Source organism: Myotis nattereri (assembly GCF_964212035.1).
Source record: "Myotis nattereri genome assembly, chromosome: 6".
NCBI lineage: Eukaryota > Metazoa > Chordata > Mammalia > Chiroptera > Vespertilionidae > Myotis > Myotis nattereri.
The window spans coordinates 55627460-55655215 of NC_138081.1; the positions used below are offsets into that span (position 1 = coordinate 55627460).

The window sequence follows — 27756 nt, forward strand, 5'->3', positions numbered from 1 at the left end:
AAAGCTTTTTTTCTTTTATCTGTCTTATCCTGCCCATGAGACCTTTATTTGTTGCTGATACTGACTTTATACATAATCTCCCTTTCCAGATTCTCTGCTACTCTTCACAACAACAAAAGCCCCCTTAACACAAGTGATTAATATTTAGCCTTAATTTTAAACCTTTTGAAATTACCCACTTGATTAACTATAGGAGGCTTTAATACTTGTCTAAAGAAGAAGCACTCTTCTCAGAAAACAACATAAGGCAGATTTAAAAAGATAAATATTCAAGACACTGGTCAATATAGCTGGAGAACGTACTTTTATTTTTGCAGTTTTATACTACGAAATCAACATGTAATTTCATTGTTCACAATTGATTCATAAAATTTTTTAATCCTTAAATTGTACATCAATATCCTATGACTCTAAATTTTATCTCTCCCCTTCAAGTCTGAAGAAAATGATTAATTTATTAAGTTCCACAGACAGCACAGTCCCACTGACATAACATTTAGTCTTAAATCCTACGCTCATGTGAGAATTAAGAATAGCCAGTATCAAACTGGCCTGAAACCTGATTGTGTTCCTGGCTCAGGATACCTGTAATAAATTTGTAAATCCAGGCTAAGACATAAAAATAAACTAGAGTGTGTATGTCATATAAAAAACTTTTCACAGTAGAGTAAAAATTAACATTAAAATGTTATCAAATTTCAACCATTTTATGTTTTATCCAATTAGCTTTCTAAATGTCTGATTAAACTGAGTCAAATGCAAATAACTTCATGTAGGTTTTTAAAAAAAGTTTGCCCAGCATTTCAAAATGGTTACAGAATTAATAAAATTTTTAAAATGTCAAAGTATGCTATACATATTGCACTTTTCTGCGAGGCTGGGCTAGTATCTTCCATGGCAAGATACTAAAACTACTGAATAAAATACACTTTAAAATCAATAGGTACTTGATTAATTTCCCTGAAATTATCAATATCATTACCAAAATCTTCCAGGATTTTGTAAGATTTGATTCCTTAAATACAGTTTTAAAGTTTAAGTTAAGGAGGGAGAAAACCCCTCATATAGTTCACTTTTTATGTCCTTTTTTGGTCCTTCAATGACCAAAGAGAATTTTAAACAAATTATGCTTCATGTTTCCTGGCTTAATAAAAAACTACAATTATTATCCAAATTAAGAAAAATTATACTAAGCAAAAGCTATTAATTTTGAAATGTCTGTCTGTAGGTCCCCTTAGAACCTTTCCAAACTTTAAAAAATCAAGAGCCTTTAATCAATTATGTACTAGAATCAAATTAGGTAAGGAAAACCTTATTTTGCAAAAATAAAATCACTTCCCAATATGCTTGACAGAAACAAGCTATTCATGTTCATTTGTGTTCCATTGAAGACATTACTGAAATCTGTCCAATGGTTTATTTCCAACTGGTCCACTACGGAATTCTTCGGAATGTTTTAAGATTGGCTGTAGCTAGAATTCTGACTTCCATTTGGACCCTGCTCTCCTTCACTGTTCAAGTGGGGAAGAAAGAGATTTTATACCAATTAAAAGATTCATTTTCAACACCCGGATAAGCCTACTAATAATTTTAACATTATTTATTCTGTAGTACAAACTTACAAAACAAATACATTCCCAACTGTAAGACACAGATGTGGAAAAATTAAATCCAGAAGACTAACATTTGGTTTTAAATTTTTATTCTTATATAACTTAGTGCCCTCATACATAACAAGCATTCTGGAAGTTAGTGTCCATATACACTCAAAAAATTTAAATTAGGGTATGGGATTTCATTGTCATTACAGGTATCACTCAACATATAGATTAGAGCTTCTGAACAAATTTCCTATAAAATTAAATCTTACATATAAAATCTTATTTCTACTAAACAACTATGAAAATCAAGAAGTATTCTCCACCCAAAAAATTACTATCCAAAGGCATACTAAAATCATATGTAAACACAGCAAACCTTTATAAATAAAAATATGGTAATTTCCAGGAAAATGCTGAATATTCAAAATAAAAATAACTAAAACTGAAAATACCAGTATCTGTGGCAATAGGATTATTGCCTTATCTTGTCCATCATCATCTTGCAGCTTCAGGCCCTGCCACTAGTGGAGAATCACTCAGGGAACTTCTGCAAAAAATGCATCCAAAGGTAGCTGTTTGAATGACTGCCTTAAAACAGCTCCTTGTATAAGTATTTATTTTTTCCCAACAGTGACATTAACTTATCAGACCTACAAATCTATCTCAATGTTTGATAACTTAAATATAAGTTAATTAGGATGGGCACTATTTGTTTAATCCCTTCTGACCTTGATTCCTACCCCAATGATCTGATGTACAGTGAAAGCGAAGAACCACTAAACTAAATGAACAGATCCTATTAAAACAACAACAAAAGCCCCCTGAGCATAAGTGATTCATATTTAATAAGATTATGTTTATTGGGTGTCATTTGGGGCACTCAAAAGCTAAAATTTTTTATCTTTACAATATCAGATCAATAATCTAATTCATAAAACAGGATAACAGCCAGTATCGGGGAAAAATAAAATAAAAAAGATGACACAGAGTCACACTGACATTGGAGTACTACAGAATTTTTTATCTCTGAATCTCTGATAAACTGGCCTAATTTTGTCCTTAAATTTATGTATAGTATCTAGCCATATGTTGAGGGATACCTGTAATAGACCTGCCATTGCATTAGGAAGTAACTAACAGATGATCCAATTAATATTTTAAAACGAGACATTCTTAATCTATCAAGTCAGAAATTTAAAAAAAAATTAGTATGTATTGTGAAGTTTTGGAAGAAATTTTAAGGAAAAAAACCCCCAATGTAATCTATGAAAAAATGTGATAATATATATGAAATATATAATTAAATGGAATCTATAATTAAAGTTTACAAAGTACCTGTTTGGAGGAGGTTTTGGTTTTGGCATCTTGCTAAGAATAGTTGCCATCTCTTTTCTCTCATCAAAATTCTTCCACTGTTCATATAATTTTAAAATAACCCTGATTATTTCCAAAATCTAGAAGAAAATATTTAAAAAGTTCTCAGTGACAATGTAAAGCAACATCTAGTATATAAAGAATACACATCCAGCATGCCTCAGAAACAGTGAAAAGACAATGTCTGTCCTTAAGTATTCAAGCAAGACAATCCTGATAAATGTGAAAGTAGTATTTGTGTCTGCTATTTTGGCTTTTCCTTCTAGCCTCTCATCTGTTAACATGTATGCCCCTGTCCATCCTTATCCATCTCTCTGCAGTTAGTTTCCTTCCATCTGCTGATATCTAAACCAAAAGAAAACAGTGAGGTACTAGAAATAGAAGTCTAAATCATGAAGTTTACCACTATACAGTAGTTTCAAACAATTTAATGGAAAGTAGTGCAAAAAGATATTGTTTTGATTCTATTAACTATAGTAAACAAGTTAAGGTGCTAAAAAATTGGCAGTTATAAATTTGTATATCCAGTTTCCAAATTAGCTCTTTCTTTCTCACCTGGGTAGACCTAACCTTGGATTAATTTGAATGCTATTAACATTTCAGCAGGAAAGATAGAAAAAAGGGCAAAAACCGCTTTGCCAGAAGATAGCCTGTGTCCTAGAAGTTTATAGCACCATTTAGTGGTCACTAGGTAGCTTTTAAAATAATCCTGAAAATTAGAGGCTGCTCTTCAACTAATCAAACTAAAAGTTTACCATTCTGCTTAAGCCTAAAATGAAAAGAGAAAGAGAACCTTAGTCTTCTTGCTAAACATGTTTCTTCTTTTTTATTTTTTACCAAAAACTTTTTAGCCTGACCTGAGCCTTAAGACTTTAGTAAATATGACATTAACTTTAAAATGTTCAAGTTTATATTCCACTACGGCAGTGGTTCTCAACCTGTGGGTCACGACCCCTTTGGGGGTCAAACGACCCTTTCACAGGGGTCGCCTAAGAACATCGGAAAACACATATATAATTACATATTGTTTTTGTGATTAATCACTATGCTTTAATTATGTTCAATTTGTAACAATGAAAATACATCCTGTATATCAGATATATACATTACGATTCATAACAGTAGCAAAATTACAGTTATTAAGTAGCAATGAAAATAATTTTATGGTTGGGGGTCACCACAACATGAGGAACTGTATTAAAGGGTCGCGGCATTAGGAAGGTTGAGAACCACTGCACTAAGGGAATTTTAAAGAATACCTTCTCCATATCCACAGAAAGCTCAGCAAACCACTGTCTGGCATCTTTCTGCTGTACAACACAGGCTACATGTAGGCAAGCTGGAAAGAAAATAAGAGACAAAGGCCCACGTTTAACTAGAAACATACAATGTGTGGACTCAGAACTAAAGGTAAAATTTTCTCTTACATTTTTCATGTATATTTTCCAATATTCTTTTAGAAAATTGCATAGATTCATATAATAGTTACCACTGACCATGCCATCAATTTAACCTCATACAGACAGAAAAAATTATTAGACCATATTAAGGTTCTTGACATTTCCAGCTCCTCAGTGTGGCATGGTGCAGTTGCCTTGAGAGTCAGGGCATGTTAGAGAGAGAAAAATTCAATGAGGAAATTAAAGCAGAGAAATTATCTCTGAACAATGATACAAAGTAGTATACAACATAATCAGAAGTCAGTGTGATTAAAAAAAAAGAAAGAAAATGCTTGGCCAGGTGGCTCACACAGGTTGGAGTGTCATCCCGTGGCAGGTTAGGGTTAACGAGGCATGTGGCCCACCAGCCGTGAGTTTGACGTGCTTGCCATACACCAAAGGTGGAAGGTTTGATTCCTGGTCAGGGTTCATACCTAGATGTGGGTTCAACCCCCAGTCCAATTGATGTTTCTCTCTCACATTCATGTTTCTCTCTCTCCCCCCTTCCTTCCTCTCTCTCTAAAATCAATAAACATATCCTCGGGTGAGGAGGTAAGTAAATAAATAAATAAAACAAAACAAAAATCTCAGCCAAGCAATATACTGATAAATTTCAACAATATGGACCATGTTTTGATATTTCAACTAAAAGTAGTGTTTGTTGACTCTGCCTTTTTTTTAAAAAAATATATTTTATTGATTTTTTACAGAGAGGAAGGGAGAGAGATAGAGAGTTAGAAACATCGATGAGAGAGAAGCATCGATCAGCTGCCTCCTGCACATCTACTGGGGATGTGCCCGCAACCCAGGTACATGCCCTTGACTGGAATAGAACCTGGGACCTTCCAGTCCCCAGGCCAACGCTCTATCCACTGAGCCAAACTAGCCTCAGCCTCTGCCTTTTTTTTTTATTGTCACATGAGGATATGTTTATTGGTTTTAGAAAGATGAAGGAATGGAGGGAGACAGGTGTGAGAGAAACATCAACCAACTGCCTCCTGTGTGCACCCTGACTGTTGAACCAGCAATCTAGGTATGTGCCCTGGCCAGAAATTGAACCTTGCATGGGAGGATGCTCCAACCAACTGAACCACCCAACCAGAACTACTTTTTAAAGTTACTAGTATATCAAATTAGGTGAAAACTGGGCACATTAGTACAGAATTGAGTGTTGTAATAAAATAGATCTTAGAAAAAATATATAATGCATTGTATATACTTCTATACATTACTAGAGGCCTGGTGCATGAATTCGTGCATGGGCCGGCGATTGCGGCCACAGGAGGTTAGCTGGCTGGGGGGAGGGGCCACGGGAGGTTGGCTGTGGGAGTGCACTGACCACCAGGGGGCAGCTCCTGCATTGAGTGTCTGTCCCCTGGTGGTCAGTGTGTGTCATAGTAACCGGTCAACAGGTCGTTCAGTTGCTTAGGCTTTTATATATATAGAACAGATATACAACTAACAAAGATAGTAAAAATTTCAAAGATAACAAGCTACATCATAATTGTGCCCAATGTAATTCCTACTGAGCAGCTTGGTTATTTGGATTCCACCCTAGCTTGTTAAGACTTATGTTCCCTGATGTGCTTACACATACGACTTTGCTAAGGATGATATTCTAGGCAATCAGTGACTTAACTGTAAACGGTTGCAGTGGTTGCACCAAGTCAAATGGAGCTATATAAAGGACTTAGATCCAGGAGGAGTTGAGAAGCTTAAAGACTGAAATTATAACAGGTAACTAAAACACAGTGGAAAACATCATAAGGGTATTTGCAGAGTACACTGAACCCAGCATGAGATGATATAGGGAGGGATAGTGGGGGGACAGTATGGCTAAAGGTGAAATCTGAGCCAAGTCTTAAAAATAGGTGAGAGTGGGAGCAGAAAATGGCATGCATATAAATGGTCAAAAGAAGTTGTATATTTTATCCAAAAATTGGGAGAAGCACTTAAAAGTTTTCATTGGAAAAAAAAAGGTTTTCATTGGGGTAAAATTCTACATCAGAGTTTCTCTATCTTGGCACCATTGACATTGTGGGCTGGACAATTCTGAGACTGACAATATCCCTGGCTTCTACCCACCAATGCCAGTGGCATCTCAGCACAGCTGTAACAACCAAAACCATTGCCAAACATCCCCTGAAGAACAAAATTATCTCTGGTTGAGAACTAGTAGCCAAGTTCAAGTGTGGAGGAGAATGACTGTCTCCCTAAGAACAGGGATGCTGGAGGCCAATTGGTCAGGAAATAGACTATTGTGGTAACCTGAACAAAAAGAAATTATGGGTATGAAATTACTAAAGAAAGGTACTAATTACCAATACAGTGAGCCCTTGATTTAACGAACTTTGGATTTAATGGACAAAATTTCAGGTCCCTATGTCATTTGTCAAAATTAATATCCCGTTAATTCTAAAATGCTTTAAAGCAAAATTTGCTTATAATTAACAGGTTATTTTTGTCATTAATTGTTATTTTAAATAAATTTTGTGAAATTAAACTTCAACATATATAAGTATAACGTATATGCCACCCCTGATATGAGAAGGATAAGAAACATTAACATTAAAGGAATAATTGAAAAAAGAGAAAACAGTAAGTCTGGACTGTTAAAGAATGGGGGAAGTGATCAAGTGGATAGAATCATGGCTATCAACAGAGAAAAGAACTGGAACAAAAAGTAATAAGTGCCTAATATAAGGCAGACAATATTTGGTGTTCTATAAGGTATCTCATTTAATTCTTACAACAAGTCTGTATGGAGCTGTTAGTATCCCCACATTTTACAATTTAGAAAACAAACTAAGAAAAGTTAGATAATTTTTCCACAACTATAAAGGAAGTAAAGTTTAAACCTAGGGTCATCTGACTCCAAAGACTGTGTTCTAACCCAGTACTGCCTTCCACAGATAATAGAATGGTAGCAAACTTATCCCTCCAAAAAGGTGTTAAGGACCACAGAGTCTCCTTTACTCAACTTCTGAGGACTTTATTCTGAACTTTCCCCCCTAAACACTGGTTAAAATTATTTTAAATGATTAAAAAAACCAAAAATAACAAAAAAACAAAAAAAAGGAGGGTGAAGGGGGACAATAATCCTGATTTGTGACAGTTTAGTTCATATTATTGAAAACTCGCCCTAACCGGTTTGGCTCAGTGGATAGATAGAGTGTCGGCCTTCGGACTCAAGGGTCCCAGGTTCGATTCCGGTCAAGGGCATGTACCTTGGTTGCGGGCACATCCCCAGTGGGGAGTGTGCAGGAGGCAGCTGATCAGTGTTTCTCTCATCGATGTTTCTAACTCTCTATCCCTCTCCCTTCCTCTCTGTAAAAAATAAATGAAATATATTTAAAAAAAAAAAAAAAGAAAAGAAAAGAAAACTCACATGCAAGGATTAGTCTATTACTTCATGAAATATAAAAAAAAGTACTATAGTGTGAAATTTCTTTTAGGATGACCTAAATAGATTTATAACAATTAAACTAATAAAGATAAATCACACTTACATACCTAAAGCTATCATGAAAGGAGGATACAGTAGGCAAAGATCCGTTCTGTAGGTATCATTCACTATCCTCCTATAGAAATGTAAACCATATTATTACTGAAAGCAGAACTACCTCATATGATTATACATTTCCCTCCAGAAAGGGCTGTATTTACCATCTTTGTACACATTATTTCTCTTTTATATTACCGAAGCACAGATATAAAGGTGAAAATATCATGGGAAAAAGATGGATACATGAATGATTCAATAAATAAGCATATTTTAATGAATAAAATGATAGCTAAATATATTTTAAAATTTAAAACCTCACAGTAAATTTTAAAGATTTTCTTCTAATTTTCCAAAAATTAGAATATCATATAGGAAACCAGAAATCATACAATGAATATGTACACTGAATACCACCAGAAAGTAGTCTGATAATTTTAAAGATAAATTGACTTTTTATATCAACAGCGTTTTTCATAATAATCAAATTTTAATGAAAATATTCATCAAATATATAATTTAAAGATTTTTATCATTTGTACCAATATAGTTATTAAAATTCAGTAAGTATATATTTTTTCAACATAAAATATCTTGGGGCACTACTTTAATTACTTTAAAAATACTAAACTTAATATTTAGTCATCAATCTTCTTAGCTAATAACAAGTTATACTATGAATAACTTCTGTTCTAATTACCATGCAAGGGGAAGCAACATGTCTTCTTGGCCCATGTCCTGCACATACTGGAGCAAAGGTCTATAAGGATGATACACTATCAAGCAACAATCCTAGAAACAGTTTGAAAAATGTGTATGTATAAAAACAGATTTATTACAACACAAAAAACTTATCATTACCCTACTGATTTATAATTATGTATTTCTCTAACTCATGCTTGCTTCCCTCTTATTGTCTTAAGAAACCAGTATGGCAGCCCTAAACTATTATAATAGAGAAGGCAGTGCTCTCTCTGGAATATACCTTGGCAAATCGGTTGGCAGTCAGTCAGCATCCAATCCCTTAGAGACTCAAAGTGTCACATCTGCAACACACTGAAACCTCTTATTAGCCTATAAATCTGTAATTCCCACCTGGAGGAGAATTCTGCCAAAGACATATCTATCTTTAAATAACACCACAAACATACACAAATTGTGCAAATAATTGACAGTGGTTTAATGTCCTGATTGGTTTGCTTGTAATCCTTTTATTATAGTTACTATAGAACAGAAAAATATTCCCATCCTAAGTAGGCTTTACAAATTATTTAAGAGGATACAGGTGATGTTGCTACTAGGTACTATGATTTCACCATCATGTATCACATCACTTAGTTTTAAAATGCACCTCCCTACAAATATTTCTTTAAAAAATTTCTAACTTCACTAAATAAGTTTTATTCTATTAATCACAAGGAAGAAATATACTTACCATTAGTTCTAAAAGATAGAATTCACATTCTAATATCTGTTTAAAAAAGATTATCAATGTCAACATGAAATAAAATTAGATGAATCTACTTAATCTAACAACGATTTATAGGCATAGTAATTTATCACAGATTTTTACTAAAAACTTTTAAATCAAGAACATAAACATAGTAACTCATATTAGAATTAACTTATGCAATAAAATGATTACTACATAAGGCATACAATTATGATTATAAAGGATTTTAATCCCTAAAGAAACCCAGCCTCATGAACATTCTTATTACTTATTTTTATTTAAAATATCCAGTATAAACTTTAGGTTTTACAATATACAAAATGGAATTATCTTAAATGTTATTCTTATTATATTATAAATCAATACAAGGAAAGAATACTAAAAAATGAAACAAAAGAAAACCAAGATGGCGGCATAGGTAAACACCTGAAATTGCTGCCTCGCACAACCACTTCAAAACTACAACTAAAAGACAAAACGGACATCATCCAGAACCCCAGGAAGGCTGGCTGAGTGGAAATTCTACAACTAGAAGGAAAGAGAAAAGCACACTGAGACTAAGAAGAGGTGCAGAAGTAAAGTGCAGAAGTAAAGTGCAGAGGTACGGAGGCGCAGGTGGAAAGGGCTGGCAACTGAGGACACGGTTGTCTTTTCTTTTTTTTTTTTTCTTTTTTTTTAAAAAATATATTTTATTGATTTTTTAACAGAGAGGAAGGGAGAGAGATAGAGAGTTAGAAACACTGATCAGCCGCCTCCTGCACACCCCCCACTGGGGATGTGCCCGCAACCCAGGTACATGCCCTTGACCAGAATCGAACCTGGGACCTTTCAGTCCGCAGGTCGACGCTCTATCCACTGAGCCAAACCGGTTTCGGCACGGTTGTCTTTTTTAATCAGTAGGGAGACACAGCCTCCCAACTGCTCTGAACTACAGTTCTGGGCGAGTCTCTGGGGACCCAGACTTATAAGGGGAGAAACTGGATTGTCTGGCATCAGGTGGAACTTGAGGGCGGCTTTCTCTCAGAGGTGCTTACAACATTTACTGAGGGACAGAGACCCAGGGCCTCTTAGGGCAGGGCTAAGGATCAGCCATAGCTGTTTGCTCCGCCCTGTTGATTCCCTGAGACCCTGCCCCATCCAAGCTGTGTGCAGAGGCTTTTGCATATGAATGCCCTGGCCCTTTGCAATCTAAAATTACCTAACAAACTGCAGCTGGGTCAGAGAGACCCAAACATCCAAAAGAAGGCCCAAGGCCCCACAGCAGCTTGCACTGCTTCACAGCTGGGCCTCATCTGGGCACCTCCAAACCCCAAACAAAGAAGAGGAATCTGCAGATTTCTCTGTAGCTCCTGCTGGGTAGCCTCAGGCAGAGGCTAAATTAACACTTCCTTAGAGATCCAAGAGCCAGTGTACCCAGTGGTCAGAGGGGGACCATCCAGATTACAACTCCTCAGATCCATAAGGGACACACTCAGGGGGCTGACTCAGTGAGCACCAAAGACCCACTGAAGCAAGTCTTGCCCCGGAGGGGTGTCTCCAGCACAAAAGTTCTCCCACTGCAGACACAGCTGATTCTCACAGCCAATTGGCCTGGAGGTCAATTCCTCCCAGTGATACCAACAACAATCAAGGTTTAACTACAACAAGACTGTGCACAAAGCCCACAAAGGGGTGCACCAAGAGTGTCCACCTCAGGTAATTGGGGAAGCTGAGCCACTGGGCCCTATAGGACACCTAGCACACAAAGCCACTCTATCAACACAGGGAAGCAGCTAAAATGTGGAGACAAACAGGTTCAAAATGACAGAAATGGAGGAAAGCAAACTACTGGCTATAGCGTTCAAAACCACGGTTATAAAGTTTTTCAAGAATTTTCTAGAAACTGCCGGTAAATTTAGTGAGATCCTAAAGAAATCTAGTGAGACCCTGGAGAATATGAAAAAGGACCAACTAGAAATTAAGCATACACTGACTGAAATAAAGAATAATATACAGAGATCCAACAGCAGACAAGAGGATCCCAAGAATCAAGTCAAAGATTTGAAATACGAAGAAGCAAAATCACCCAACTGGAAAAACAAAAAGAAAAAAGAATCCAAAAATATGAAGATAGTGTAAGGAGCCTCTGGGACAACTTCAAGCGTACCAACATCCGAATTATGGGGTTGCCAGAAGAAGAGAGAGTGCAAGATATTGAAAACCTATTTGAAGAAATAATGACAGAAAACTTCCCCTACCTGGTGAAAGAAACAGACTTACAAGTCCAGGAAGTGCAGAGAACCCCAAACAAAAGGAATCCAAAGAGGACCACACCAAGACACATCATAATTAAAATGCCAAGAGCAAAAGACAAAGAGAGAATCTTAAAAGCAGCAAGAGAAAAACAGTTAGTTACCTATAAGGAAGTACCCATACGATTGTCAGCTGACTTCTCAACAGAAACTATGCAGGCCAGAAGGGAGTGGCAAGAAATATTCAGAGTGATGAATGCCAATACCCTACAACCAAGATTACTCTACCCAGCAAAGCCATCATGTAGAATTGAAGGTCAGATAAAGAGCTTCACAGAGAAGAAAAAGCTAAAGGAGTTCATCACCACCAAACCAGTATTATATGAAATGGTGAAAGGTATTCTTTAAGAAAATGAAGAAGAAAAAGGTAAAGATAAAAATTATGAACAACAAATACATATCTATCAACAAGTGAATCTAAAAATCAAGTGAACAGAAAATCTGATGAACTGAATAAACTGGTGAATATAATAGAATCAGGGCATAAAAAGGGAGTGGACTGATAATTCTCAGGGGTACTGGGGGGTGCGGGAAGAGACTGGACAAAAATCGTACACCTATGGATGAGGACGGGGGTGCGGGGGTAAGGGCGGAGGGTGGAGTGGGAACTGGGTGGAAGGGAGCTATGGGGGGAAAAAAGAGGAACAACTGTAATAATCTGAACAATAAAGATTTAATTTTAAAAAAAGAAACAAAATAAATACAAGTTAAACGGAATGAAGAAACCCCTTGCAAGGTGGAAAACAACATACCTATATGAATGCCAATAGAGATTTATCTTCTAACATAATGTAAAATTTCAAATATGATTTTCATACTATTCCATAGTAGCTCCAACTGCACATTGGCATCACCTGGGAGCTTTTAGGAATACCAGTCCCCAGACCTTAAGACTGAAAATCTTCATTTAGTTGGTCTAGAGAGGTCCTGACATCAGTATTATTAGGTTCCCAAAGTGATTTAATAGACACCCAAGGTTTATAACCATTGCTATGAAGTATTTTTAAAAATAATAGAAACAATTTAGCTTTCATTTAGAATTAAAGTCTATATTGTAATATTTGGAACTGCCATTTCTAGGAGACTATTCAGTTTATTCTAATGTAAAATGGAGCTAGTTTATATGTAACTTTGACAAATAGTTTTACTTGATACAATATACTTACATGGTTCATCCTATAAGGAAATTCCTTTGGAAAGGCATATGAAAATCTAGTTTTTACTGGAGAAAACAAAAAACAAAACAGTAAATGAGAAAGTGACTTAACCCCAAATTTCTTTAACATTTTGTATAGTATTTAAGGTAGGGCTTCATCATTTTTAGTAGGGAGCTTGGAGACACTTAGAAACCCAGATTTTCTTGCTTTTAGGTGAGCAAAATGAGTGGCAGGAAGTCCCAGGCCCCCATCCATATTACAATTACAGAGCCTCAATTAAATAATGCTATAACCAAATATGAAAAGATACTTTTTTTTTAAGGAATAACTTTTTTATTCAATATTCTTAAGCCAAAACTTCCATGTGGTCATTTAGCTTAGAAGGAATCTGTTCAAAAAAAATATCTATACTAATAAAAGAGTAATATGCTAATTAGACCGGGTCGACCGGACACCCGACTTCCTTCCAGACAAAGCCACGGTGGTGGGGGCCGAGGCAGAGGTGGTTAGGGGCAATCAGGCTGGCAGGGGAGCAAGCAGTTAGGGGTAAGATCAGGTTGGCGCAGGGGAGCAAGCAGTTAGGGGCAAGATCAGGCCAGCGCTGGGGAGCAAGTGTCATGATTGCCCCCAACTGCCCTCCCCTGCCAGCCTGATCACCCCCAACTGCTCTCCCTTGCTGGCCTGATCACCCCCTAACTGCTTGCTCCCCTGCGCCGGCCTGATCTCGCCCCTGACCGGGAATCGAACCAGCTACCTTTTGGTGCATGGGACAATGCTCAACCAACTGAACCACTCCAGCCGGGCTTAACTTTATTTTTTGTCAAGTATAATAGCCAAGAAGGTCAGTGACCTCAGGAGATTTAATTAACCCAAATAATCTGTCACAGGTCTTATAAACTGAAAAACATCCATGCCCTACGGAGCTCTCCTAAGAATTATATCCTTAAAGCAGGATATACTTTTTGCACTTACATACAGAAGTAGCAGCAGCAGTCAGTCTTGTATTTGAGACAACTCCAAATTCCTAGAGAAAAAAAAAGTGGTCAAGATCAGGTACATACAGAGGCAGAGCTGCCTGAAACAGAATGTCAAACTGCAGTGGGAAGGGAGGGTTGGGGGACAGGAGGTAGGGGGGTAAGAGATCAACCAAAGGACTTGTATGCATGCATATAAGCATAACCAATGGACATAAGACACTGGGGGATAGGGGAGGCGAGGGGACTGTCTAGGGCGGGGGGAAAAAAATGGACACATATGTAATACCCTTTGTATTACTTTAAGCAATAAAAAAAAAAAAGATCAGGTACATAGAAAGCCAATGAACTCAAGGGTATTTGAGATCTATTCAAAACAGAATATTTCCTATGTTTCCTCCTTGTTTATATTTTATCTATTTATTTTTAATCCTCACCTAAAGATATTTTTTACATTGATTTTCAGAGAGATTGGAAGGGAGGGAGGAGACAAAGAGAAAAACATGTGAGAAGCATTGATGTGAGAGAGACACATCAATTGGTTGCCATTGGCAGGCATCCCAACCAGGACCGGGGATGGAGCCTACAACTGCGGTATGTGACCTTCACTGGAATTGAACCTGCAACCCTTTAGTCCAAGGGTAACGCTCTAACCACTGAACTAAATCGGCCAGGGCTCCCCTCATATTTATATTGTCTATTCATCTTCTACCTACTTGAAGTATGATGTACTTAAATCTCTAAATGTATTACCTTTCCTTAAAATTGCTTCAATTTAAGTGTTTAAATAATTTTAATTTAACATCACTGAAAGATACCAGATTAGAAACCAGGGACATGATAGTTTTCGGCACTCAAATTAGCTTCCAAGGAGATTTTTTAGCTTCTGCCCTTAATAGCAAGAATATTAAGTGTTGTTCTTATTCAACTGGACCTGGACTAACAGATATTTCATGCCATTTAATAATAAAGAAGTTGAATTTCTGAAGAAAATAAACTTTAATATCACCAAAAGAACTCAAAAGACCACACAATTATTCTTTTTGAAACAGCAAGAGAAGAATGATATAGTATAAGACTTCCAATGTCAGTTCCCATTTCTTCTTTGAGCTTAATATACCACCATTCTAAAAATGACTAAAATTTACGAGGTGATCCACCTTACATATATTGCCTCATTTAATGTAATCAACCTAATAAGATGACTAAAATATATTTTAAAAAAATTACTAAAGCCTTCATTTCAATTTATTTCTTTATTTTTATTTTTTTAAATATATTTTATTGACTTTCCACAGAGAAGAAGGGAGAGGGATAGAGAGCCAGAAACATCGATGAGAGAGAAACATCGACCAGCCGCCTCCTGCACGTCTCCCAGTGAGGATGTGCCCGCAACCAAGGCACATGCCCCCGACCGGAATCGAACCCGGGACCCTTGAGTCCGCAGGCCGACGCTCTATCCACTGAGCCAAACCGATTCGGCTCAATTTATTTTTTTAATAAATATATATTTTCTTGAGTTTTTTACAGAGAGGAAGGGAGAGGGATAGAGAGTTAGAAACATCTATGAGAGAGAAACATCGATCGGCTGCCTTCTTCACACCCCCTACTGGGGATGTACCCGCAACCAAGGTACATGCCCTTGAGTGGAGTCGAACCTGGGACCCTTCAGTCTGCTCTATCCACTTAGCCAAACTGGTTAGGGCTTCATTTCATTTTAAAACAAAAATTAAGAACTGGTTCCTTAGCGAACAAAGAAACTAAACTAAATCTAGTCTATTCAAATACCTTCAACTTACATCCTTATCCTTGGACAAGGGAGGGCAGTGGGGCATGTATGTATGTATATATCTATATTCACATTTAAACCTTAAACTATAATAACTAAGATTAAAAAGTAAACACCTGAGACATCTCCTCAAGTACCATTCACATTTAATTTCCACACAACTGGACAAAACAAAGAAAGATTTGGTCATAAAGATGAAAAAAAATAAAGCTATAACCAAATATGAAGATACATTATTTTAGGAATAATTTTTTATTATTTTTTGGATAAAAATAATTACACACACACACACACACACACACACACACATTTGATTTTAGAAAGGAAGGGAGAGGGAGAGATAACAACATCAATGATGAGAGAGAATCATCAATCGGTTGCCTTCTGCATGCCCCCTACTGACACTGAGCCCAAAACCAGGGCATATGCCCTGACCAGGAATTGAACCTTAACCTTCTGGTTCATAAGTTGAGGCTCAACCACTGAGCCACACTAGCTGGGCTATGCAAAATTCTTAAGGCAAAAACTTTCAATAAATTGTAAAATAGGATTCTACTTAGAAAATCATATAACAAAAAAATATAAAGAAACAAGACAAATTAAGAGAAGTTTATAAAATTTTGTCTAGGTTCCCATACTGATTGTGCTTCCAATACATAAAATTACATGAAATACTTGGGAAAATCACCCCACAATACGGGCTTTTTATAAACATTTTGTCTTCCATTGAAAAACTTAACAACAACAAAGCTGGTCCTGCCTCCTTCAACTATCACTTACAATTAGAAAACCTTAAACCTCTAGAAAGCTTGTCTTAATATAATTTCTAATAGAGTCAACTCTCATTATTTTAGGTAATATGCAGGAAAGATATCATCAACAATCCTAAATAATGGCTAAAATAAAATTCAAAATGAGTATCAAAAAGAATGTAAACTTACTTGGTTAAAATTACATTCAATATTCAAGAATACAATTACTATTCTAAAGCTGTGAGCTAAAAATAGAAACATAACACAAAAGTTTCATAATGCTAAAGACTGCATAGATTATTATGTAAACCAGTCAATGTCTGCTACTATTGTCTGGATTTTACCTGAGCTCTCTTAAAAATACTGAAAAGGGAAATAAGGTGGCCAAAGATTTGGTTTCAGGTGCAAATTTTCATGTCTCTTCTCTCTCCCTCACCTAATTTCTCTACTCTCACTGCCAAAATGATTCCTCATTAGAATCTACGTAGCTAGAACCACCCCCAATCCCTGCCTTCCCCTAGCTTTCTTTCCCTATGGGTTGGTGAGAAGCCAATCATTAGGAGGCAGGAAGGGAATACAGTAGGACATAGAAAGCAAATGAAGAAGGATACTGCCCAGTTATAGTAAGAACTTGTGGCACTTATGGAATACTACTTAGTGCCAAACAATAAATGTCTTAGAGGCAGTACAGCAAAGCAGTTAAGTGCATGGGATTTATGAGCTAGACTCCCAGGGTTCAAATATTAGCTTTGCTGTTTACCAGCTCCATGATCTTAGGCAAATTTCTTAACCTCTCTGCATTCAATTTCCTCATTTATATATCTACTAGAGGCCCGATGTAGAGTAGGCCTTCCTTCCCCTGGCTGCTGGCACCGGCTTCCCTCTGGTACCCAGGACCTGGGCTTCCCTCCTACGGCTGCCGCAGGCACCCGGGACCCAGGCTGATTTCCCCTTGCCCCAGCTTCGTCAGGAAGGACGTCTGGAATGACATCCGGAAGATCCAGTCTAATTAGCATATTACCCTTTTATTATTATAGACTAGAGGCCCAGTGCATGAAAATCCATGCACGGAGGGAGGGTAGGGGTCCTTCATCCTGGTCTGTGCCCTCTTTGCAGGCTGGGACCCCTTGGGGGATGTCCACCTGCTGGCTTAGGCCCGCTCCCCAGGGGGACTAGGCCTAAGCTGGCAGTCAGACATCCCACTGGCAGCCCGGAAGCCCTTGGGGGATGTCCGACTAATAGCATAGGCCCATTCCCCAGGGGGTTAAGCCTAAACTGGCAGTCAGACATCCCTCTGGCAGCTCAGGAGCCCTTGGCCAATATCCAACAGCTTAGGCCTGTTGGACATCCTTAGCGCTGCCGCGGAGGCAGGAGAAGCTCCCGCCACCGCTGCTGTGCTGGCCAGCCATGAGCCAGCTTCTGGCTGAGCAGCGCTCCCCATGTGGAAGCACACTGACCACCAAGAGGCAGCTCCTGTGTTGAGCGTCTGCCCCCTGGTGGTCAATGTGTGTCATAGAGACCAGTCATTCCCAGTCATTCTGCTGTTAGGGTCAATTTGCATATTGCCCTTTTATTATATAGGATATATCTCTTTGTTATGAAAATTAAGTCAGTTATAGTTGTAAAAGGACTTAAAATAGCACTTGATTGTACACAGTAAGTGCTATATAATCGTTTATTAAATGAATATATAAAATACAGATATGTGTATATTTCTTTAATTTTGGTACAAATTTCAGTATTTTGCATAAATCACCATCTATTATTATTTTTACATAGGTAATGTGAAAACTGGGGCAACACACATTGACTATACTTGATGAAAAATAGAAAATTATTTCATACCTCTACTTTGGATGCCAAAAACACACATGTAGGAGCCATTAATACAGGATCTATACTTTTCAGAGAATACCTAAAAAACAGTAAAACAAAGTTACATGTAGAAAAAACACTAAAAAAATTAAGATAACTATGGCAAACACATGATTCATCTATACTAAGGTTCATCAAACTTATACAAGAGTCTCAAATAAGCATAACATTTCCAAAATAAAGCAGTCCTACCTGGCATAGAATCTCTTGAAATAGACTGTAGCAGTGGCAATAACTTGTTGTCTTAACTTAAGATGTTCACCTAATGCTTGGATAACTAAAAAGAAAAAGTTTTAAATGTATTTTCTGGTATCCATGTGGTTAAATCATAACTATATTCATTTCTAACATAGAGGAAAAACCTACACATCCTACAAAGCTCTACTTGGATAACAGTTAATACTAGAATTTACAAAAATATATGGAAATGCATAAATAAAAACAAAAAATTGAATTGCCCCACAGCAAACACTATTCTTGTATTAAAGAAGTTGAATGATAGGAATTTCTCCTCTACCTTCTAAGAATTTCAATGCCTCTAATATTATTTTTAGAATATAAAAAGAAAAGATTAAATACCTATCAAACTCACTATAACTACCAACTTATAAAGTTTACTTACAAATCCATAATGAATCCTCAAAACAAGAGGTAGGTTTGCAGAAGAGTGAACTAAAGGTTAGAAAGATCATGTGACAAAGCTATCATATAGCAGAGCAAGAATCTTTTGCCTCTAAATCCCCTTCCCTCCAAAGCAAACTTATAAGATAGGAATGCCCAATACAGGATGTCAATCCAAAGAATCATTTATCCTCAAAGTAATCTGCTCTAGCCAATCTTAAATTGAGTTTAATAATGCATCATAAAGGCTTAGAAAGATTAAGGAACACTTTGAAACTGTCTTGAATGTTTCTGACATTAAGATTCAAAAACGACTTTATTTAGATCACGTAAAAAAAAGATAAATGAGTATGAGTTGTAAAAAGGTTACATGTATAAATAAAAATATTAAGTAGGGACTAAAACAGCTCATCACAAATTACTGCACAAAAATATTTTAATTCAGAGGTAATCAACTGTACCATTTCAACTAATTAAAAAATTGTTTTTACCATTTGTAAAAAATATTTGTAATTTCCAATATTCTTCTTCTGAAAGAAACTTTAAGTCCTTTTGGCGTTCCTTCAACAGATCTTGTTCATCCAAAATCCATTGCAAACTAGAAGAAGCAAAGATAAACATGCTATAGAAAAATCAACGAAGTCATAGGATCAAACAAGTTATTAACATTCTGAGAAATACAAAGTACACGTAATCCTGAAAGACATTATTTTCCACATTTCTTGAAACTCCCAACACAGAATTATTTTGCTAGTAAATATGCCCTGAAATATTTTATATTTTCTCTCTTCCTTCTCAGTCTGTCACTAGTTTTACTATATTTTCATTGATACTAAGATTCTGACAAAAAGATGCATCTTACAATCAGTGGGGCCTCAGCCTTATAAGTGGCCCTACTTTTATTCTTTCTTAGTAATACATAAAATAATGGTGAAGATATTTGGCACCAACTGATGGTGCCTTGAATTTGATGAAGTATATCTTGTATCAGTTGTTCATGGGTAATTGGAGTATTTAATTTTACTACCTAACCATTCCAAACATGTAAAAGCTGCTTCAGAATGTATTCACTGACAGCCTCCTTCCTCCTGCCTAGTCAAGTCTACTATTTTTAACCAGATATGAAAATGACATGACCCCCACCCCCCCCAAAAAAAACCACATACTATTCTGCAACCTGCTTTTGTCACTCAGTATGTATTGGAAGTATTTTAATGTCACTGAATTTATTATTCAGCATTCTTTTAAACTGATGAACAGCATTATGGATTGAATCATTATTTTTTAGTTAATCCCTATTGATAGGCATGTAGGTTATTTTCCCCACTCCATTGCAAGTAATACTTTAATGAATATCTTTGAAATTCAGCCTTATATATTTGATTAATAATGCATCTGAAATAATTTCATAGAAGTAGAACTGATGGGCCAGTTTTGCTGGTAACTTTGATATAAATTGTCAGTTTACTAGGTGTACCGGTTAATAATGCAGATTTTTTTTGATAGATGGAGTTACACATATGTTGATATATATGTGATTTGCTATGTATGCTATTTTGTTGTATTGACAGCAAGCTTCAAAACTTCATGTCAAATTTGCTAAAGGTGTTAACATCATAGATATTTTTATGCTTAAAAATGTCGAATTTCATGCCAAAAAAAGAGCATTTGCGGAAAGTTTTAATTCATTATTTTGAAGAAAAAGTTATATACTTCAGGAAGCTTATGGTGAACATGCTCCATCTCAAGATACTTGTGAACGCTGGTTTAAACGCTTTAAAAGTGATGATTTCGATGTGAAAGACAAAAAACGTCCAGGTCAACCGAAAAAGTTTGAAGACCAGCAATTACAGGCATTATTGGTTGAAGATGTGTGTCAAACTCAAAAACAACTTGCAGAAAGATTCAATGTTGCTCAGCAAACAATTTCCAATCATTTACAAGCAATGGGAAAGACGGTAAAGGAAGGAAAATGGGTGCCACATCAACTGAACGAAAGACAAATGGAAAACTAAAAAGTCATCAGTAAAATGTTGCTTCAACAGCACGAAAGAAAGTCTTTTTTGCATCAAATTGTGACTGACAATGAAAAGTGGATTTATGTTGAGAATCCCAAATGCACAGAAACATGGGTTGATCAAGGTCAACCATCAACATCAACTGCAAGGCCAGATCTCTTCGGAAAGAAGACAATGCTCTGCGTTTGGTGGGATCAGGAAGGTGTGGTGTATTATGAGCTTCTAAAACCAGGTGAAACCATTAATACTGATCGCTACCGACAACAAATAATCAATTTTAACCACACTTTGATCATGAAACGACTAGAATGGGCCAGAAGACACGGCAAAGTAACTTTGTTTCATGATGACGCACCATCACACACTTCAGAACCAGGTGAAGACACATTAAAAGATCTTGTCTGGGAAGTATTAACCCACCCGCTGTATTCACCAGACCTTGCTCCTTCAGATTACCACTTGTTCCAATCGATGGCACGTGCACTTTCTGAGCAGCACTTCAAAACGTACGAAGAAGTGGAAAATTGGGTCTCTGAATGGTTTGCCTCAAAACAAGAAAAGTTCTATTGGGGCGGTATCCACAAATTACCTGAAAGATGGGGAAATGTGTAGCTAGCGATGGACATTACTTTGAATAAAAGCACTTTTGATGTTTCTCTTGAAATTATTGTGTTTTCTTTGATTACAAAATCCGCCATTATTAACTGGTACACCTAGTAAGTTCCATAAGTCACAACAATTTCCCTTCCTATGAACAGTACCTGGGCATGTCTTAAAGTATTTAACCATATGGGTTATTGCCAATCTTCCAAATGATGTGTCTCTCTTCTATGGATGTTTCTCTCTCTGTATCTCTCCTTCCTTTCCACTCTCTCTAAAAATCAATGGGAAAATATCCTTGGGTGAAGATTTAAAAAAAAAAAAAAGGAAAGAAACATCGATCTGCTTGCTGCCTCATGCAAGAGCCCCTACTGGGGATCAAACCTGCAACCAGGCATGTGTCCTGAGGGGAATCGAAACAGCAACCTCCTGGTGCATGGGTTAAAGCTCAACCACTAACTCACACTGGCTGGGCTATTTAAGTATACATCTTAAGTTAAACATTTTCTATGTTTTTATTAGTCAAAGAGAATTCTTCTTTTGTACATTATAATTCTAATATGGCCATTTTTAAAATGAGATATTCATCTGTTTTGTTTAGGAGATTCTTCTGATCTAAAGTTTGTTTATTATGGACAATAAATCATTTGTCTATCAAATATGCTGCAAATATTTCCAAAGTTTAGCATGATCTCTCAATATTTAATTATTTGTAATACAGTAATCTGAATCACTTATATATATATTGAAATTTACCCATTTTTTTTCCTTTAAATTTGTGATCCATCCAGAATTTATTTTGGTATAGGATATAGAGATCCAGCTAAATGTTTGTCAAATGGTTATCCAAATGTCACCAAAATATTACCTAATGTATAATTTTATCATTATATTTGAATTTTCTTTATAATTTCCTATTTTTGTTTTTTCCTCCTTATACCATACTATTTAAAAACATATAACATTAAATAATTAAAATCTAGTATGGAAAATGCCCTCTCCTTGATATTATTTTTCAGAAAATTTCCTGCTATTCTATTACAATTATTATTATTATTATTATTATTTTATGTTAATTTTCACTTAAGGATATTTTTCCATTCATTTTTAGAGAGAGTAGAAAGGAGAGGGAGAGACAGAGAGAGACACATGGATGTGAGAGAGACACATCAATTGGTTGCCTCCTGCATGGTTCCTGGTGATTGAGCCTGCAACCCTGCAACCAAGGTACCTGCCCTTGACGGGAATGGAACCCGGGACGCTTCAGTCTGGAGGCCAATGCTCTATCCACTGAGCCAAACTGGCAAGGGTTTCTTATCACAAAATAGACTTCACAAAACAAGAGATAAAGAAGGCCACTTCGTAATACTAAAGGGAATGATTCAACAAGAAAATATAACCCTTGTAAACATATATGCACCCAATATAGGAGAACCCAAGTACATTAAAAAACTCTTGATGGACATACAGGGAGAGATTGACAGCAATAGTCATAGTGGGGGACTTTAACACCCCCACTGACATCATTGGATAGATCTTCCCAACAAAAACTTAACAAGGAAACAGAGGCCTTAATGACACACTAGATCAGATAGATCTAACCGATATTTACAGAACATTTCACCCCAAAGCAACAGAATATACATTCTTCTCAAGTGCACATGAAACGTTCTCAGACAGACCACATGTTTGGGCACAAAACAAGTCTATACAAATTCAAGAAGATTGATATAATACTAAGCATCTTTTTGGATCACAATGGCATGAAGTTAGAAATCAACTACAATAAAAAAAACTCAAAAACCCTCAAATACATTATTTTTTTAAGTTGAAAAATCCCTATAAATTCTGACAAACAGCTGTCAATTCTCTCACCTTCTTTCAGTTTCTCAGAATACCTCTTCTCCACTACCTAAATTTCCTGTATTTTAATTTTGCCCAAACAAATATTTCATTGAGTGAAACAGTATAAAATAAAATATCAGACGGAAAGCTTTTATAGCATTTCATCTCCACAGAATCACTTTACAACAAGAGGAAAATCTGCTTTTCTGAAAACAGGCATCCATGCCCATTGTTTCTTTTTTCCTGCAAAGGGCTAAAAAAAAAGAATGAACACTGTAATCCAATCTTTAAACAGAATCAAAATTTAAATTACAACTACTAATGCTCTCTTGGCATTAGAGAGTATTTACACTAAGATATCATCTTTATCGGGTTGTATTCATCTTTCACTTGTCTAGCCAAAGTTCAATTAACCCCATCACCCACCTTCCTGACTGCTTAAACAAATGTATGTAGGCGGAAATCTACACTAATAAAAGAGAAAAATGGTAATTGGTGTACGGCGATACCCTTTTCATTGGCTAATCAGGGCTATATGCAAATTAACTGCCAACTAAGATTGGCAGTTAACTGTTGACAAGATGGCGGCTAATTTGAATATGCAGGCACAATGCAGGGAGGCGAAAGGGAAAGCAGGAAGAAGCCCCCTGCCACTGACAGTGATCGGAAACCCAGGGGAGAGCTAAGAGCTGGGGGGCAGGGCAAAGGCGGTCCTGGGGCCGCCTTTGCCCTGCCCCCCAGCCATGATTGGAGAATCAGGTGCCTTTTCCGCCCTGGCCAGTGATAGCAGGAAGTAGGGGTGGAGCCAGCGATGGGAGCTGGGCACGGTCGAAGCTGGCAGTCCCAGGAGCTAGGGGTCCCTTGCCTGGGCCTAAAGCGGAGCCCACGATCGCGGGGCTGCTGCAGCTGCAGGTCCCCGCTGCCCGGGCCGGACGCCTAGGCCAGAGGCGTTAGGCCTGGGCAGGGGCGGAGCCTGCAACTGCGGGGAGCTGGGGATCCCCTGCCCAGGCCTGATGCCTGGGCCAGAGGCATCAGGCCTGGGTGTGGGGCAGACCCGGGGATTGGGGGGATATGATGGTCCCCTTGCCCAGGCCTGAAGCCTGGGTCAGAGGCATCAGGCTTGGGGGGGGGGGGTGGAGTAAGCGATCAGAGGGAGATGGGGGTCCCCTGCCCAGGCCTGATTCCTGGGCCAGAGGCCTCAGGCCTGAGCGGGGGCCAGAGCCAGTGATCGGGGGGAGATGGGGGTCCCCTGTCCAAGCCTGACACCTCTGGCAGAGGCCTCAGGCCTGGGCAAGGGGCCGATCAGGCGATCGGAGGGTGATGGGGGTCAACGCCTGAGGGCTCCCAGTATGTGAGAGGGGGCAGGCTGGGCTGAGGGACACTCCCCCCCACACACACACCCAGTGCACGAATTTCGTGCACCGGGCCCCTAGTGTTTTTAATATTACTCTAGCTCTTCCATGGTCATTGACAGAAACAAAAATTTATTCATGAAAAAGGTGAAGGAAATCGGCAACGTCACTGATAAATACACTCTTAAAATACCAGGCACAGATGATTAATGAAATAAATGTTGAGAGCACCTGCCCTATACCTTACCAACATAAAGCTCCATGTAGACATAAAATACTGGCAGGAGGCGGTTAATTAGAAGAAACAAGCCCGACTCCTTCTCGGAATAACATTAAATCCACTCAAGACAGGAAGTGGATGACAAAAGACGAGATAGGATACCGACCCATTGGCGAGATCCCAGGCAAAAGGTGACCCACCAGGTCCTGAAGAGCCAGCGCCCAGTTCTGAACTGTGCCACGCTCCCCTACCTGTGCCAGCCCAGCCCAGCCCCTCTGCGCCTAGCTAATCCAAGAATCCTCAACCTCCGACCCGGAGACAGAGGCCCCTTCCCCCGCTTCCCGCTCACAGATCTAGCCCCCCCCCCTCCCCCGCCCCCCAACTCAGCCAAGGGAGGGGAGAGGGGAGTTGCCAGAGAAAGACGCATCCCGCTTCCGGCCGCCACCGACTGCCGGGAGATTCCGCGGCGTTCGGGACACTGGCTATTCTAGGCCAAGGGGAGTCGTAGGCCCCGTCATCACCGTCCCCCCCAAGAGCCAGCCCCAGCGAGAAGACGGAAGCTCACTTACTAATGGGAGCTCTGCCAAAAGTTCCCTGCCATGGAACACAGCTTGCCCTGATAAAAAAGCACCAGCCGGCGGAGCGGCTCGCGGAGCGACCATAGACCCAGCACGCCCGGTAACCGCGCTCCTCGATCGGATCGGCTCAGCTCCGCTCCGCCCCGCCGCGACGAAGGTAAAAGGAAGAGGATGGCACCCAATTCCTTTTGACGCCGGCCGGCAACACTCTACTGTGCAAACCCGTTCCTATGGATAAAAGTTCCGGCCCGCCCCGCTGCAGGGGAGGAAGCCGGCTGGGAGGAGACAGCCTCTGGTCGCACGGAGATAGTGGATGGGAACTGGTGCTCACGAAGGCTCGCGGCGGGAGGGAGGCTCTCGCGAGAGCTTCGCGCTAGTGTCGGCCTGGAGCCCGTGCTGCTTGGTTTTCTGGGGCTGTAACCATTCGCTGGGTGGGGATGCAATGCTCTTCGGGCTGTGTTATTCCATTGTCCATATTACAGGCCCCCAAAGCAGCATGGTGGCATCAAATGAAAGGTTTTCTGACTTCACTTCTTTCTCCTGCAATTGGGAAGAGAAATAGAGGTTATTTTGGCCTCAAGGCTGCGTTCTTAATGGAGTTCTTTTGGAGTGAAGCAGATCATTTAGAGCAGCGGTTCTCAACCTGTGGGTCGCGACCCCTTTGGGGGTCCAACGACCCTTTCACAGGGGTTGCCTTTCCGATGGAAAACATATAGAATTACATATTGTTTTTGTGATTAATCACTATGCTTTAATTATGTTCAATTGGTAACAATGAAATTGGGGGTCACCACAACATGAGGAACTGTATTACAGGGTCGCGGCATTAGGAAGGTTGAGAACCACTGATTTAGAGCAGTAGTACTTTCAAGAAAGCACTTTTCACACTGTGGGTGGAGACCAATTAGGATGTGGTGAAATGAGTATAATAAGCATTTTCCTAAATGAAAAAAAAAATCAGGTATATTAGAAATAGCAAGGCTATTATTTAAAATTTTGACTGTTACATACGAATATACTTGTACTACATCAATGTACCATATGATTTCACTTATATGTGAACAAAATAAAGGAGCAAATAGAGACAGACTCATAGACACAGAGAACAGATGTATGGTGGCCAGAGGTGGGGGGGGGGGTGGGGGTGGGGGCTGGGTGAAAAAGGTGAAGGGATTAAGAAGTACAGATTGGCAGTCACAAAATACTCACTGGGATGTAAAGTACAGCATAGGGAATATAGTCAATAATATTGTAATAACTGTGTGTGGTGCCAGGTGGGTACTGGAAATATCAAGGGGAACAGTTTGTAAAGTGTATGATTGTCTAACCATTATGCATACACCTGAAACTAATACAAAATAATATTGAATGTAAACTGCAATTGAAAAATAAAAGTTAAATTTAAAAAAATGTAAAATGCATCTTAGTAGCTTAACATAAAAGCATTTTATATCACATGTCCCTCCCATAAAGTCCCATAAAGTCTGATGTGGATTAGATTGTTCTCCTTGATAGTTGCCCTTCAAATCTTCAAGAATGTAGTATGTTTCCATCTTTCAACTACTCCATCTTGGTTCTTTGCCTTCAGGCTTAAAATCTTTCTAGAAAGAGTGCCCAGAACTTTGACCGGCTCTTAATCAGTGTTAAGAGACTTGAACCAGAAACAACACCATCACTTCCTCTCTTCCCATTGACCAGAACAGGCACATGCTTCTAACTTAAATGCAAGGCAGGTGAGAAATATAGAGGAGTCTATACTATAGTTGATGAACGCTGCTATCGGCTGCACTGCCAATCCCAGTCAAAAAAGTTTGAAAGGCAGTAGCTTAAGAAACACCAGGCCCAAGGGTACCTCACATTGGTTCAGAATTTCTTCAACTCTCAGAGGTTGCCAGTCTGACATCCTCCAGAAGGTAAGGAAGGATCCAAGCTAATATGATTAAATGTTTTATTCTGTGTGCCCCCATTTCACTATTTTTAACACTAGGCTAGCATTGTTTCATACCTAATTCTGCACTCTTCTTCCCACAAAACTGTGAGCTTCTTCATCTTTTTTTTAAAAAAAATATTAGTTCAGGGTGTAACACATAGCAGGCACTGGTATTTGTGGGGCTGGGTGCTTAGAGAAAAATAATATAACATGGACACAAAGTTAGGTTGAAAGGTATTTAGAATACAAAAAGGAATCATAACAAATTATTAGTCTTGAAGATTTAGGTCCTTTTGTGAACACTTTTAGACAATTTATCAGACATACTACATAGAAATGCTCTTGTCTGAACCTGGTTTCTACTTTGCACCCAGAACTCCAAATG

At 38.3% G+C, this 27756-nt stretch overlaps 1 protein-coding gene across 2 annotated transcripts; it reads right to left on the bottom strand.

Moving 5' to 3' along the window:
• Positions 1-287: 287 nt before the first annotated feature.
• On the bottom strand, positions 288-25594 carry CCNC (cyclin C). 2 transcript variants are annotated; one of them, XM_081093649.1, is made up of 13 exons: positions 25433-25594; positions 19320-19426; positions 18400-18484; positions 18178-18247; positions 13790-13841; positions 12827-12882; positions 9352-9387; positions 8617-8708; positions 7928-7995; positions 4235-4314; positions 2937-3055; positions 2054-2148; positions 288-1511 (listed from the first exon to the last, which is right to left on the bottom strand). In XM_081093649.1, the coding sequence occupies exons 1-12, from the start codon at positions 25462-25464 to the stop codon at positions 2097-2099; spliced, it is 849 nt and encodes a 282-aa protein (XP_080949775.1). In that variant the 5' UTR covers positions 25465-25594; the 3' UTR covers positions 288-1511; positions 2054-2096. The 2 variants fall into 2 exon arrangements, with proteins under 2 accessions (XP_080949775.1, XP_080949774.1); XM_081093648.1 differs by lacking the exon at positions 2054-2148.
• Between the last annotated feature and the right edge of the window lie 2162 nt (positions 25595-27756).